The sequence below is a fragment of the Carcharodon carcharias genome, chromosome 31 (assembly GCF_017639515.1).
Source record: "Carcharodon carcharias isolate sCarCar2 chromosome 31, sCarCar2.pri, whole genome shotgun sequence".
Classification (NCBI taxonomy): Eukaryota; Metazoa; Chordata; class Chondrichthyes; order Lamniformes; family Lamnidae; genus Carcharodon; species Carcharodon carcharias.
The window spans coordinates 6322555-6338199 of record NC_054497.1 but is presented as its reverse complement, the minus strand read 5'-3'; the positions used below and the strand labels follow the sequence as shown (position 1 = coordinate 6338199).

At 43.2% G+C, this 15645-nt stretch overlaps 1 protein-coding gene across 1 annotated transcript in view; it reads left to right on the top strand.

Annotated features, from left to right (window-relative positions):
- LOC121271732 (paired box protein Pax-6-like) overlaps positions 1-14897 on the top strand; it is a 29920-nt gene extending 15023 nt beyond the window's left edge. The window contains exons 4-8 of the mRNA XM_041177935.1: positions 5830-5980; positions 7158-7255; positions 9122-9124; positions 10041-10188; positions 14812-14897. Of these exons, the coding sequence (XP_041033869.1) occupies positions 5830-5980; positions 7158-7255; positions 9122-9124; positions 10041-10188; positions 14812-14897 (486 nt within the window). The remainder of the gene's footprint in view (positions 1-5829; positions 5981-7157; positions 7256-9121; positions 9125-10040; positions 10189-14811) is intronic.
- The last annotated feature ends 748 nt before the right edge of the window (positions 14898-15645 follow it).

The window sequence follows — 15645 nt, the reverse complement described above, 5'->3', positions numbered from 1 at the left end:
TGTTTGGCCATATTATGAATACATCTTCCTTGGCCATCAAGTGCAGGGGTGGGGCTTGAACCTGGAGCTTCTGGTTCAGAGGCAGGGTCTCTGCTACACAAGACCTCCTCATCACAACCCTGATTAACATTAATACAAGTGACTTGATCTCTGGAGACTGCCAAGAACATAGGAACAGGAGGAGGCCATTTAGCCCCTCAAACCTGATTCACCGATCAGTGAGATCATGGCTGATTTGCAACCTAACTCCATTTACTCCAGTTTGCCCTGTATCTGTAAATGCCTTTGGTTAACAGAAATTGTTGGATTGGAGAGCCACATTTTCATGGGTATAAAGAGATGCTGTTAGGTCCAAGCTTAAAACATGGATATTTAAAAGCAAGGATATAGGTTGACTCCCATTTCAGAATCCCAGATTTGGTACGGTGCAGAAGGAGGTGTCTGTAGTGGCTCTCTGAATGAGCAACTCACCTAGTTCTATTCTCCCACCTTCTCCCCATAACCCTGCACATTCTTTCTTTTCAAATAACAGTCCAATTCCCTTTTGAATGCTAAGGTAAAGTGACTTGGAAAGTCTGGGGCTGTTATTCTGGGATTGCGTGACTACCAATGTCCTAAAGGGAACCTCAATTTTACAGGGCCTCAATTTTTGAGGAAGTCTTTGGTGGTTCGGCTGCATATTTGTGGTGCAACTTGCTGAAGACCGTGGCTGGCTGGGCCTGGGGCAAGAGGCTGCTAGGCCCCTCTGTGGGAGGAGGAATCAAAGTGTCTCAAGCAAAAAGGGTTTCTTCAATCCTTCAAGCACTAACCTGCCCCAACATCTATATTTTTGCGGCTGCTTTATCTTTGGTCTGACTTCTGCATTGACCCTCCGGATGGTCTTCACTCTTGCCAGGGCCAGCAGGCATGTCTCTGGAAACTGGGGACATTATTTAATGCCCTCCCTCATGGCAGGTTTGGTGTTGAGTGGCTGTCAGTGCACCTTCCCGCCTCCATAACGTTGGGGAGGGTCGGGGGAGGGCCCACTGAGAACCACCCCTCTGCCTTTGCTGTTGAAACTTCCCTCCTTCCCAGAACTTCCCATGATCACTCCACTCTGAAACCCCCCTCCTGCCATCACATCCCTGTGGCCTGGGATCCAGCAACAGTAGTAGGCCTTGGGTGGGTGTCATACCCACAGGATCCACCATCTCCCTGGTGGCACTGCTGTTCAATACACATGCCAGCCTCTGATTAGCTCTTTACGGGCAGGACTTTGCTCCCGGAGTCCTGAAGTGCCTGAGTGGCACTTAATTTGATGGGCCTTCCTGAAAAGAGGTGACACAGGTCATGCGCCAGCTCTCTAACCAGTGGGCAAGACCCCCGTCACCCCCCAAAATACTGCCCTGGGTTTTCCTGCACCAATTGTACACTGGGCCATTATGGATGGCCTGGAAGTGGGAAATCTGGTTTTAGGGAGCCGAGGCTACTGTCATTTTGGTAATATCGGAACAAACAGCTGGAATTGGCCAAAATGGTCCATGTTACAATTTTTGGACCTATGTTTCACTGATTTCCAATGGCCTCTGTTTAAGCTATGGCAACAATGGGGATCATTAGGAAAGTGAGGTCCATGTATCCTTCCATTTGAACATTTCTCCCCAGGGACAGCTTATAACAAGGTCACCGGCTTTTCTTATTTTTTCACAGAGCCGACGCTAATCAGCCTGGAGTTGGCTCCTTATTTCCTTGTGCCTTGTGTCTGCCAGTTTTGATTATTGAAATACTCTTGCCTTGGTCAGAAGGTTCAAACTCCACACTAGAGACTTGAGCATATAAACTAGGCTGATAATTCTGTGCAGGAGGAGGGTTCTGGAAAGGGGATACCTACGCTTACAAAGCAAAAGGATATGGCAGCCTTGCAGGGCAGCTATTTAGGTAATGATACCTGGAGTGTGACAGGAATTGACAGAGTGTAAAACATAAAAAATCAGCAGCAAATAGGGTCAAAGGGGGAAAAATTGGCAAAAAGGCAAAGTTAATGGCCCTTTACTTAAATGCACGTGGTATTTAGAACACAATAAATGAATTATTGGCATGAATAGAGGTTAATGGTATGATCTTATAGCCATTATGGAGATGTGGTTACAAGGAGATCAAAGCTAGGAACTAAATATTCAGGGGTATGTGACTTTTTAAAAGGACAGACAGGAAGGAAAGGGTGGTGGGGTAGCTTTGTTAGTACAAGATGGAAGAAAGGATCTCAGATCAGAAGATGTAGAATCCATATGGGTGAAGGTAGGAAATAACAAAGGGAAGAAGACATTGGTGGGAGTAGCCTATAGGCCCCTTGACAGTAGCTATACCGTAGGACAGAGAATATATTAGGAGATAATGAGGGCATGTAAAAAAGGCAATACATGGGTGACTTTAATCTTCATGTAGATTGGGAAAATCAAATTGGCAGAGGTAGACATGAGCAAGAATTCATAGAGTGTACTCGGGACAGTTTCTTAGAACAATGTGTTGTGAATCCAACCAGTGATCAGGCTATTTTGGATCTGGTAATGTGTAATGAGGCAGGTTTAATAAATGATCTCAGAGTAAAGGATCCCCTATGAAACAGTGACCATAATATGGTAGAATTTAGCATTCAGTATGAGAGTGAGAAACTTGGGTCAGAAACAACTGTGCTAAACTTAAATAGGGGTAATTACAATGGAGTGAGGGCAGAGTTGGCTGGAGTGGACTGGGAAAGGAGTTTAGCAGAAAAGACAATGGCAGTTTAAGAAAATAGTTCATGACTCTCAACAAAGATATATCCCAGTGAGGAAGAAGGATTCAAGGAAGGGGATAAACTAATCATGGTTAACCAAGGAAGTTAAGGACAGTATCAAGTTGAAAGAAAAAAAACATACAATGTGGCAAAGATTAGTGGTAAGCCAGAGGATTGGGAAAGTTTTAAAAACCAACAAAAGATGGCCAAAAAATAATAAAGAGGGAGAAAATAAACTTTGAGGGTAAACTAGCAAGTAATATAAAAACAGACAGTAAGAGTTTCTTTAAATATATAAAAAGGAAGAGAGAGGCCAAAGTGAACATAAGCCCCTTAGAGGATGAGGCTGGGGAAATAATAATGGGGAAGTAGGAAATGGCAGAGGAGATGAATAAATACTTTGCTTCAGTCTTTATGGTAGAAGATACTAATAGCATTCCAAAACTACTAAATAATCAAGGTGCAAAAGCTGGGGTGGGGGGGAGGAAATAAATATAATAACTATCGCTAGAGAAAAAGTACGAGGGAAACTAATGGGGCTCAAGGCTGATAAGTCCCCTGGACCTGATAGGTTGCATCCTAGGATTTTAAAAGAAATAACTACAGAGATAGTGAATGCACTGGTAGTAATCTTCCAATAATCCTCAGCTTCTGGAAAAGTCCCAGAGGTTTGGAGAATGGCCAATGTAATACCCTTATTCAGAAAGGGAGGGAGACAAAAAACAGGTAACCAAAGGCCAGTTAGCTTAACATCTGTCTTTGGGAAAATGCTGGAGTCTATTACAAAGGATGTAATGGCAGAGCATTTAGAAATACATAGTCTAATCAAGCAGAGTCAGCATGGATTCATGAAGGGGAAATCACGCCTAACAAATTTATTAGAATTCTTTGAGAAAGTAACAAGCAGGATAGATAACAGGGAACCAGTCGATGTAATACATTTGGATTTTTGAAAGGCATTCAATAAGGCACATAAGGCTACTTAGCATGGATAGAGGATTGGCCAACTAATAGAAGACAGAGAGTTGGGATAAAGTGGGCATTTTCAGGATGGCAACCTGTAACTAGTGGAGTGCCACAGGAATCAGTGCTAGGGCCACAATTATTTACAATATATATTCATGACTTAGATGAGGGAAGTGAATGTACTATCGCCAAGTTTGCGGATGACACAAAAATAGGTAGGAAGGCAAGTGGTGAGGATGATACAAGGAGCCTACAGAAGGATTATAGACAGGTTAAGTGAGTGGGCAAAAACTTGGCAGATGGAATATAATGTGGGAAAATGTGAGGTTATGCACTTTGGCAGGAGGAATAGTAGAGCTGAATATTATTTAAGTGGAGAAAGACAGCAGAGGGATTTGGGAGTCCTTGTGCATGAATCCTAAAAAGCTAATATACAAGTTCAACAGGTAATAGGGAAGGCAAATGGAATGTTGGCCTTTATTTCAAAGGGAATGGAGTATAAAAATAGGGAAGTCTTACTAAAACTATACAAGGCACTAGTTAGACCATACCTAGAATACTGTGAACAATTTTGGTCCCCTTATCTATTAACAAAATATATGTAACCTTTGGGAAAAAATAAACACATTCCTTAGCCTTGTTTATCTGGCTAGTTGTAACCAGACTAAGATCCCTCTGAAATCCAAATCTCCCTTCATTTATATAAAAATGAAAATTCCCTTCACACCTTACATGCTAAACCAGCATCCATGTTTACTCAATAGCATGTCAAGCACCTAGCTTCTTTTGATGATTTAAAGCTTGCAGCCTAATTGACTACAAAAAATAATTAAATCACACACAGACAGACCCAACCATATTTATTCACAATAAACAAGAAAAAAATTACAAAAATGATTAGACTTCCATGACACTGCAGACTTAGTCCTAAATCAGTTGGTGTTAAGCAGATACTAAAGTATGTCTACAGCCTGTCAAAGAACCAAGTTCCACGCTTGGTGTCCAAGACAGATGATTCCAATCTCAGAACATGGTGGAGTTCAGAACAGATGGGTGTCAATGGCAAAGCCAGCATTTGTTGCCCATCTGTAAAGTCTACACAGACTAATGAAGTCATTCACTGGCATAAACAGTAATTATTTGAAGTTATTTGAAGTTAGTAAAGTAGTCAACCAAATCCTACATTTTATGGTCTCATGGTCCTATGGCAGCACTCAGGGAGGGCCTGCTTCCTTATTGATAAGATGTTAAAGCAAGGCCCATCTGCTCTTTCGGGTGGATGTAAAAGATTCCATGGCACAACTCACAAAAGAGCAGGGGAGTAATACCCAGTGTCCTGGCCAAAATCTATCCCTTGACCAATTTAATTAAACACAGATTTTTTAAAAAATAATTCTTTCTTGGGATTTGGACGTCACTGACAAAGCCGGCATTTGATGCCCATCTCTCATTGCCCTTGAACTAAGTGGTTTGCTCGGCCATTTCAGACAACTACATTGCTGTGGGTCTGGAGTCATAGGTGGGCCATGCCAGGTAAGGACAGCAGATTTCCTTCCCTAAAGGGCATTAGTGAATCAGATGGGTTTTTATGACAATCGACAATGCTTTCATGGTCACCATCACTGAGACTAGCTTTAAATTCCAGATTTATGAATCAAATTTAAATTCCACCAGCTGCTGTGGTGCGATTTGAATCCATGGCCCTAGTGTATTCGCCTGGGCCTCTGGATTATTAGTCCTGATGATCTGGTCATTAACTCATTGCTGTTTGTGGGAACTTGTGTTCGCAAGTTAGTTACTGCATATCATAAATTGCAACAGTGACTACACTTCAAAAGTATTTCACTTACTTTAAAGTGCTTTGTAATGTCCTCGGTATTAATGCAAGCGTTTCTTGTTTTTGTATTGACTGACAGACTATTCCTGGCAGTCCTCCCTTAGTAATGGGACTATTTTAACCACTTCTCTGCCGTTTGAAATGTGTAGTTTCTCAAACGACCTTTGCATTTGGATTCTGTAGCATTTTGCAATATCATTATTCTTAAAACCCTTGATATTTTTCTACCCCCCTGGGCAATTGCATTTCTTTTTCTCTTTCTCGTCTCAAGGTATGGTTTTCAAATCGACGTGCCAAGTGGAGGAGGGAAGAGAAACTCCGTAACCAAAGGAGGCAGGCATGTAGCGGCCCAAGCCATGTTCCTATCAACAGCAGCTTCTCGCCAACACTTTATCAATCGATTCCGCAGCCCGCCACCTCAGGTCATTATAACTCACTGGTCGCCCTCCTAGTCTAGACTGAACTCACTCTTAATGACCCTGAAAGTCAGCTTTTTAATTGTCCCTCCTTTTTTTGTTCCCTCCAATAATTTTCTCCATGGCCAGGATTTTATCGCCCCACCGGTGGATGTGGCGAGCCATTTAACTTTCCAATCAGTTCAGCGGGACCGTAATATCCCGCCGGGCAGGAGGGGCCATAAAATCCTGGCCCTTCTTTTAAGTGAGATGTCAAATCGAGACCCCCTCGTCTGCCCTCTCAGGTGGCTGTAAAAGATCCCATGGCACTATTATGGAGAAGAGCAGGAGAGTTCTCCCTGGTGTGCTGGCCAATATTTATCCCTCAACCAGCGTCGCTAAAAGCATCTGGCCATTATCGTATTGCTGTTTGTGGGATCTTACTGTGCACAAAATTGGTTGCTTTGTTTCCTACATTACAGCAGTGACTACACTTCAGAAGTACTTCATTAGGTTGCGGAAAGCAGGATATAAATTCAAGTCTTTCTTTCTATCGCTCTCACCCAAGCTACCGACTGTTGTTGGGGATCAGTTTTACACGATGGTGTAGCTGCGAGTTTGTAATCTGTTGCTACCCACACCCAGCCGCACACACAATGAATTGTTGACCCTAGGATCACTGTTTCTTCTGGGTGATTGTTTCTTTATCCCCCCCTTCCAGTAGCCATTAACCCTCCGCTGACGACATGATGATGTGCCCCTGGGTTTAGGCCCTGGCACCAACATGTGTCTTTGGACAAAATTATGAAAAAATGGTTTCACAAAATGGTGCTCTAAACCTCTAGGTCAAGCTAGAATGAATTGGAAAGAAACTGCCGGGCCTTCTTAAGCCACAGGCTTTACAGGAACTGGGTAACTATGGCCAAATATGAGAGCATGAACAGTGCAGTTTGATAGGCTGTTTGGCCTTGGGGGGCATCACAGTGTAGTCCTACCTTGTCCATACCCAACATCCTTACATGGACACTTTCTAGCAGTTGTCACTGAATGGCAATTGGTCACGGGAATCCCAAGTGACTCCTTCCTTCCCTAGTTCAGCATTGCTGATGCCATTTGTGCCACCCCAACTCCTGTCTGTGCTGAAATGGACTCAATCAGTTAAAACATGAGGTATTATTGACATTATTATTTATGTTCTCTTTAGGACCAATGCTGGGCAGAAACGAGACCTCTCTCGCAAACAGTTACAGTGGGCTTCCACCGATGCCAGCTTTTGCCATGGCAAATAATCTTCCATTGCAGGTAATATCTACCCAAATGGGATGGTAACGCTCGAAGCCATCGCTTGCACCAAATTGCATGCAATGCCAGTTTTGCTCGGTTGTTGGCAATGCTGACACTTAAGTGAGAACGATGTGACCCACTCCAAATTTTAGCGCAAAAATCTAGGCCGACATCTCAGTGCAATGCTGGGAATGCTTCATTGTCAGAAACTCTGCCCTTTACCTGACTGTGTTTCAAGAAAGCCATAAAAAATCAGTTAACACTATTTTAGGAGGAATAGGGAGTTCTCCTGGTGTCCTGCCTCAAACAACACCATCAAAAGTAGAATATTTGGTCATCTATCTTGCTATTTGTGAGACTTTTCTGCAAATTGGTTGGTGTGTTTGTCCATATTCTAGTCACTACTCATTATTTGTGAAGTGCTTTGGAACGTCTTGAGAACACGACCAGGCTTTCTATAATGATTAAGACATATGCCCCAAATATTGATCAGGATACGACCATTATATCAAGGCAAGTTCGTTTCCTTGGAGTTCCCAGAGGATTCCTTCCACCTCCTGTTACAATTTTGTAGGTCGGCATAACTCCTAGAGGTCTCATGGCGCAGTGGGCAGTATCCCTGCCTCTAGAGCCAGAAGCCCCACTCTAGGACCTGATGGCCAAGGAAGGTGCGTTCATAATGCGGCCAAACAGCATGAGCACCAACCTGCAAATCCTTCCAACACACGTCATTGACAGGTGACTGGGAGAAATTCTCGGTCAGCCATGTTTTTATTTATTCATTCATGAGATATGGGCGTCGCTGGCTAGGCCAGCATTTATTGCCCGTTCTGAATTTCCCTTGTTCAGAGGGCGTTTAAGAGCCAACCACATTGCTGTGGGTCTGGAGTCAAATGTAGGCCAGACCAGGTAAGGATGGCAGATTTCCTTCCATAAAGGACATTAGTGAATCAGATGGGATATTACACCAATTGGCAATGGTTTCATGGTCATCATCAGACTCAATTCCAGACTTTTATTGAATTTAAATTTAAATTTCACCATCTGCTGTGGTGGGCTTTGAACCTGGGCCTCTGGAACTCTAGACCAGTGACAACACCACTATGCCACGACCCCCCTATGTGATGGAAAGAATGTTAGGGCCGTTACCATCACTATCCATAACTCCAGACGACAACATACATGTAAAAAGAGCATGTTGCCTCAGCAACTTGGACTCCTTGAGTGAACTGTAATACATCACCACAACCCCTGGAGGAACAATGTAGATGAGCAAAAATTACCTTGCTTCTTCCTGGGGATCTGATGATCTTCTGCTAAAGTTATGGCAGAAGGTTGGGAGATCCCTGAGTGGTAGTGGTGGCCATGAGCCAAAATGCACCACTTTTCAGAAGGATGACTAAATCCTTCAAAGAAGTTCCACTGTTTTGAGATGGGGCCAATACCCAATTTTACTCTCTCACCCTCATCCAGTCCTTTTGTCACATTCTTATGTCAGTGAATGCATTTCAAAAAGTATTTCTTTCTCTTTCTCACTTTCATTCTTTTTTTCTATAGCCACTCTCTTGAGTTTTATCTTTACAAGGAAGCTTTTTAAACTTGGCTAAAGTGACCTTTAATGTCCTAGCCTACCTTAGGTAAGAAAAGTCAAAAAATAGAGAAATATTAAAATTATTAACATGTCCCCCTCATGTGACAATGTCACACGGGATGGGACATGTTAATAAGAAACACATAAAGTTTATTAAATTTTTAAAAAACGGACATGAAACTTCATCCTACCAGCGGATGAAGTTTCATGAATAATCAGAAGCCCGCTGGGGCTCCTGGCCTGCCCGCCAGCCTTAAGCTTGGACGGGCAGGGTCTTTAACAAGGTTAATTAGCCTGTCAATGGCCTTAATTGACCATTGACAGGTCGGCGGGCGGACAGCTGATTTTGCTGTCCGCCCGCCTTCCTGAAGATTTAAATGGACTGGGATGACGTCAGGGATTCCTCCCAACGTCATCCCGTGTCACTTTCCCCTTGGCGAGCGGGCCCTGCCTCCAAATCGCTGAGGGGAAAATCTTTCAGCTGAAGTATAGGGCAGGATTTTCCGCACCCACCTGCTGCCAGGATCTTCCAATCCCACCGCAAGTCAATGGACTTCTGGCTGGGGCACCGCCTTGCCCGCAACAGGGCCGGAAAATCCCAGCCACAGTGTCCAGTTCTGGGCGCCACACTTTAGGAAAGATGTAAAGGCATTAGAGAGGGTGCAGAAAAGATTCAAAAGAATGATTCCAAGGACGAGGGATTTCAGTTACGTAGACAGATTGGAAAATTTGGGACTGTTTTCCTTCAAGAGAAGAGAAGGTTGAGAGGAGATTTGATAGAGGTGTTCAAAATCATGAAGGGTCTGGTCAGAGTAGATAGGGAGAAACTGTTCCCACTGGTGGAAGGATCAAGAATGGAAGGGCACAGATTTAAGGTAGTTGGAAAAAGAAGCAATGGGGACACGAGGAATAACTTTTTCACACAGCAACTGGTTAGGATCTGGAATGCGCCGTCTGAGACTGTGGCGGAGGGAGGTTCAATCAAGGCATAAAGAGGGAATTGGATTATTATCTGAAAAGAAAGAATGTAGGGTTACAGGGAGAAGGCAGGGGAATGGCACTCAGTGCATTATTCATTCAGAGAGCCAGTGCAGACACGATGAGCAGAGTGGTCTCCTTCTGTGCTGTAACAATTCTATAAATACAAGTTTTTGTTGAAGGTTTTCAATAAAGAATCTTTACTATCTTCTGTCTTTTCAGCAACCTGTCCAGCCAGTTCCAGGCCAAACCTCCTCGTATTCCTGCATGATTCCAGCCAGCCCAGCTGTCAGTGTGCGGAGCTATGACACATACACCCCTCCGCACATGCAGCCGCACATGAATTCACAGTCCTTGGCTTCAACAGGAGGCTCTTCTACAGGTGAGATCTATAAGTCATATGCAGAATGTGAGTGGTTCGCATTTGACACAGCTGTTAAGGGTACGCTGTCTCTTGCCTAGGCTCAGTACTGTGCTACCCAACATGGTTGCAGGTCCCTGACCAAAATGGTGTTTTCTCATGTGTGAATCAAGAAGGCAACTGTCGGTGGGCTGTTCGACATTGCTTATGGCCCTGAGCTGGTCATCATTGTCCTCACATACAGCAAATAAGTAGCATTAGGAAGAGAACCCAAGACCACTAAGCCGCTTGTAGCGATACTATCCCTGCCCAAAGTGATCAATTAGGCTTCAACCATGGCTCAATAGGCAGCATCTCTGACTCAAAAGTTGTGGGTTCAAGTCTTTTTCTCTTATTCATTTGTAGGATATGGGCGTTGCAGGCCAGGCCGGCATTTATTGCCCATCTCTAATTGCCCTTGAGAAGGTGGTGGTGAGCTGCCTTCTTGAACCGCTGAAGCCCCTGTGGTGTAGGTACACCCACAGTGCTGTTAGGCAGGGAGCTCCATGAGCTGAATACCCCGGTGGGCGGGTGAACCCGCTCGCTGACGTGTAAAATGACGCGGGGTGACGTTGAGCGGGCGCCCCGAAGTCACCGCACAATTAGGGCCCGCCCACGTAAAATGGCAGCGTGCACCCGATCGGGGGCACTGATCAGGTTCGTGCTCGCTTCCACCCGGCCCCTGCACAACGCCCCCCCCCACCCCCAACCCCTCCTCGACAGGGATCAAAATTCAACCTCTGGACTTTGACCCAGCGACAGTGAAGGAACGGTGATATATTTCCAAGTCAGGATGGTGAGTGACTTGGAGGGGACCTTCCAGGTGGTGGTGTTCCCATGTGTCCGCTGCCCTTGTCCTTCCAGATGGTAGTGGTCATGGGTTTGGAAGGTGTTGCTGAAGCCTTGTGAGTTTCTGCTGTGCATCTTGTAAATGATTCACACTGCTGCCACTATTTGTCAGTGGTGGAGGGAACGAATGTTTGTGGATGGGGTGCCAATCAAGCAGGCTGCTTTGTCCTGGATGGTGTACAGCTTCTTGAGGGTTGTTGGAGCTGCATTCATCTAGGCTTGAGCCTTGTAGATGGTGGACAGGCTTTGGGGAGTCAGGAGGTGAGTTACACACCGCAGGATTCCTAGCCTCTGACCTGCTCTTGTAGCCACAGTATTTATATGACTAGTTCAGTTCAGTTTCTGGTCATGGTAACCCCCTGGATGTTGATAGTGGGGATTCAGTGCTGGTAATGCCATTGAATGTCAAGGGACAATGGTTAGATTCTCTCTTGTTGTAGTTGGTCATTGCCTGGCACTTGTGTGGCGTGAATGGTGACATGACGAATGCCAGTTGTCAGCCCAAGCCTAGATATTGTCCAGCTCTTGCTGCATTTGGACATCTTGCCCCCATAATTGAGTACATAGTCTGATCCAACACTGCACTGCAATATTGAGGGAAAGACATTTTTAATTTTTTTTCAAGAGATGTGAGCCTTGCTGGCAATGCTAGCATTTATTGCCCGCCCCTAATTGCCCTTGAGAAGCATGATTATTGAATGGGCTATCTGATGTCAGTACACCCACAGTGCTGTTAGGAAGGAGTTCCAGGTTGTTATGATGTGGCAGATGATGTGTGTCGGGTGGACCAAATCCACAAGGGAAACTTGGCCATGCTGTTGCAGTGGTTTTGCAATTTGTCTTTATTATGAGATGTGTGCACTGAATTCAGAAGTAATGAGTCCACTAAGACCTCTAGAGATTTTAGAAATTAATTTAAAATATTTATTAACAAAAAAAAGATTTCGAGTAAGTGCATCAGACTACAATGACTTAATACTATAACAAATCCTAAAACTCTTAATTAACCTGACTCCCAATTACACGTCCCCTTTAAGGCAACAGTCTAGATTTTAAATTTAAAAAGCAAGCCAGCAACTTACCATAGTATCCACCTGACAGTGGAATTCCCAAAGGCTTTTCTCCAAATTTAGTTACTGGATATAGCAGACATATGCATAAATGGCTGGAGGCTTCCCAAAGGCTGTTTCATACACTCCTGATAGATCTTAACTGCCAGCCCCAGCATAGCCTTTCATTCTCCTTTATATATGTTTCTCTCTCTTTAATCTGTAAATTCCATTGTTCTATATGTCTTTGGAAATGTACTTTTCCCATAGTATAAGACTTTCATGTTGCCAGTATTGTCAGTAATCCTTGGGAAAAATAAACACTCTGCTTGGCCTTGCTTATCTGGCTAGCTGTAAACATCCTAAATTCCTTTTGAAAATCAAACAACTCTTTCACTTATCTAAAAATGCAAATTCCTTCACATCCAATATACTAAGACCTCATCCATGTTTACTCATTAGCATTTCAAGTGCACTTCTGCACCTAACTTCTTTTGATAATTTCAAGCTTACAGTCTACCTGACTCCAATGTAATTAAATCACACAGACAGCACCATCTACACTCACACCCATAAACCTACTTTACAATAAACCAGGATAATATTATGAAAATTATTATATTTTCGTAACAAGGTTTTTGACTCAGTGACAGCGAAGGAGTGGTGATATTCCAAATTTCCCTAGATTCTGGAATGGTTCCAGCAGATTGGAAGTTAGCAAATGTAACACTGTTATTCAAGAAAGGAGGGAGAGAGAAATCAGGGAACTACAGGCCAGTTAGCCTGACATCAGTCATTGGGAAAGTGTTGGAATCTATTATTAAGGAAATCTTGACAAAGCACTTAGACAAACAATGTATTATTAGAACAATTCAACATTGTTTTATGAAAGGGACATTTGACAAATATATCAATATTTTGAGGATGTAACTATTAGGATAGATAAAGGGGAACTGGTAGATATTGTATTTTTGTATTTCCAAAAGGTGCCACACAAATAGTTAATATACAAGGTAAGGGCTCATGGAGTTGGGTGTGATATATTAGCATAGATAAAAGGTTGGTTAATGGACAGGAAGCAGAGAGTATGGATAAAAGGGATACTTTCAAGTTGGCAGGCTGTGCCTAGTGGAGTGCCACAAGGATCAGTGCTGGGGCCTCAACTTTTTACAATCTATATTAATGACTTAGATGAAGAGACAAAGAGTAATGTTTCTAAGTTTGCTGATGGTACAAAGTTAGGTAGGAATGCAAGCTATGAGGAGGACACAAAGAGGCAGCAAACAGATATAGACAGGTTAAGTGAGTGGGCAACAAGCTGGCAGATGGAGTATAATGTGGAGAAGTGTGAGATTATTCACTTTGGTCTTGTGTTCTTATATAGTTCCAAGCCAGGATAGCATGTGGCTTGGAGGGGAACTTGCAGAATGAGATGTTAAACCAAGCATCCCCTTTCAAATGACCACATGACACTGTTCTGAAGAAGAGCAAGAGTATTCTCTCCAGCGCCCTGGCCAATATTTATGCCTTAATAAACAACACTAAAACAGATTATCTGTTTGTGGAACCATGCTGTACACAAATTGGCTACTGCATTTCCTTCATTACAACACCTACACTTCAGAAGCACTTCATTGGGTATCAAGAACTTTGGGATACCTGAGGTTGTGAGAGGCACTATATAAATGCAAATATTTCTTTCTATGCAGTCAAGCACCAAACTTGGATTTGAATGGATATATGTTTACTTATTCAGCTGTGGCAAAAGCCTCAATAAATGTCTTTATGGAACACATCATTGGTAATTCTAGCTTTTGTTTTGTGGTTCTGTACATGCTGAAATAGGGAGGTCATAAGTTTCTATAAAGGAATGGAAAAGGTAAACACAAAAGAAAAGGCAGGGCAAAACTCACAGCAAACAGTCTATTTTACAGCAAATAGTCTATTTACTCAGCAAATACAGTCTGTTTAATTGACACCCTGTAGCAAAATGTCTACAGAGTCTATTTAAACAACATACCACTACAGTCTATAGTGTCTATTTCAACATTATGCTACAGTAGTTTACAGAGCCTGTTTATACAACATTTAAATGTCTATTTAAATAGTACGCTGTGGCAGTCTACAGAGTCTATTTAAACAGCATACCATTGCAAACAGTCTACAGAGTCTATTTATAAAGAGTCTGCATGACCTACAGCAAAGAGAACCCGTGACCGAAACAATAGAAGAATCCCCTGACTAAAGCAGGATGCTTTCTCCAGCAAAGTGCAGTGAGTGGAGGATAGTTACATGATACAAGATACTCTTACTCATCTCCTGGTGGCTGGCAGCATAGAAGATGTTGTTCAGGAACCAGATGGTGTTTGGTTAGCAATCCTGGGCATTGTTATAAGAAAGATGAAGCCATGTAAAGGGATCAGTGAAGATCCAGAATAACCTAGACAAAAGAGAGGCTCAAAAAATTGAGGTTGACTTCACTGGAACGGAGAATGTTTAGGTGGGGAAAACTAATTTCAAAATCAAGCCTTTGAGAAGGATTATATTCACAGGTCAATAAAGAGGGGGTGGGGGTAGTGTTAATTCAGGATTGTCACTGAAAAAAGGAAAGGGAGAAGTTAGAATACATTTTTCTCACACACATCAATGTGTGGAGGAGATCTGCTAGCTTACTTATTATTATTTTCCGTATTTTTTTTCCCCACAGGACTTATCTCTCCTGGAGTGTCGGTCCCAGTTCAGGTCCCTGGAGGTGATCAGGACATGGCTCAGTACTGGCCCAGGCTGCAGTAAGGAGGGGAGGGAGGGAAACGGAACAGGGGAAGGAGACCACTGCATTTGAGATGAAGCCAGATTCTGCCTACGGTGTCTCAGAGGTGCCAGTGTAATATGAACCCAACCTATCAAATTAAGTAGGACTCAATGAGTATAACAGCAATGACTGACAGTCTGTTAAATTTAACACTTGCTAACAATTCCACTATTTTTGCTTTGCTTTTTTTTTTAAAGAAAAAGAATTTAATTGGAGCCCATTGCTATGCAGAAAGAAAATCTCCAATGTAAAGATGCCAGATTTGTAGTTATGTAAATATAGAGGGTTCTCATATTATATCAGGCTGGAAACCATACTGGGGAAAACAGGAATAGGTGGAGGGAGGGGACAATGGTTTGAGTCTGTTGTTTTCATTGATGCCGCTGAAGATTCATTGAAACCCTTAAAAACCAACTCCACATCACAAGGCAGAGGGCAGTGAAGAAAGCTCGGTTTCCTTTTTAACCACTGGGCCACTGGTGACGTTGTCAGTCACCTGAAAACTTGATGTCCCACTAATCACACCGATTTATAAATGACTAAACCAATATTAATGGGGAGGCTGAGTTCCTGGAATATTCCCATCTCTGCAAGCCTCGCCATGTTTGCTTCAGCGGGTTGTGGTGGGGGGGGCGCGGTGGTGCGGTTAGATTTCCTTTGTAGAATTAACCAAGGTTGAATCCCATACATTCTAATAGAGATTTTGGTGGAACCAGGAATGAGGCTGAT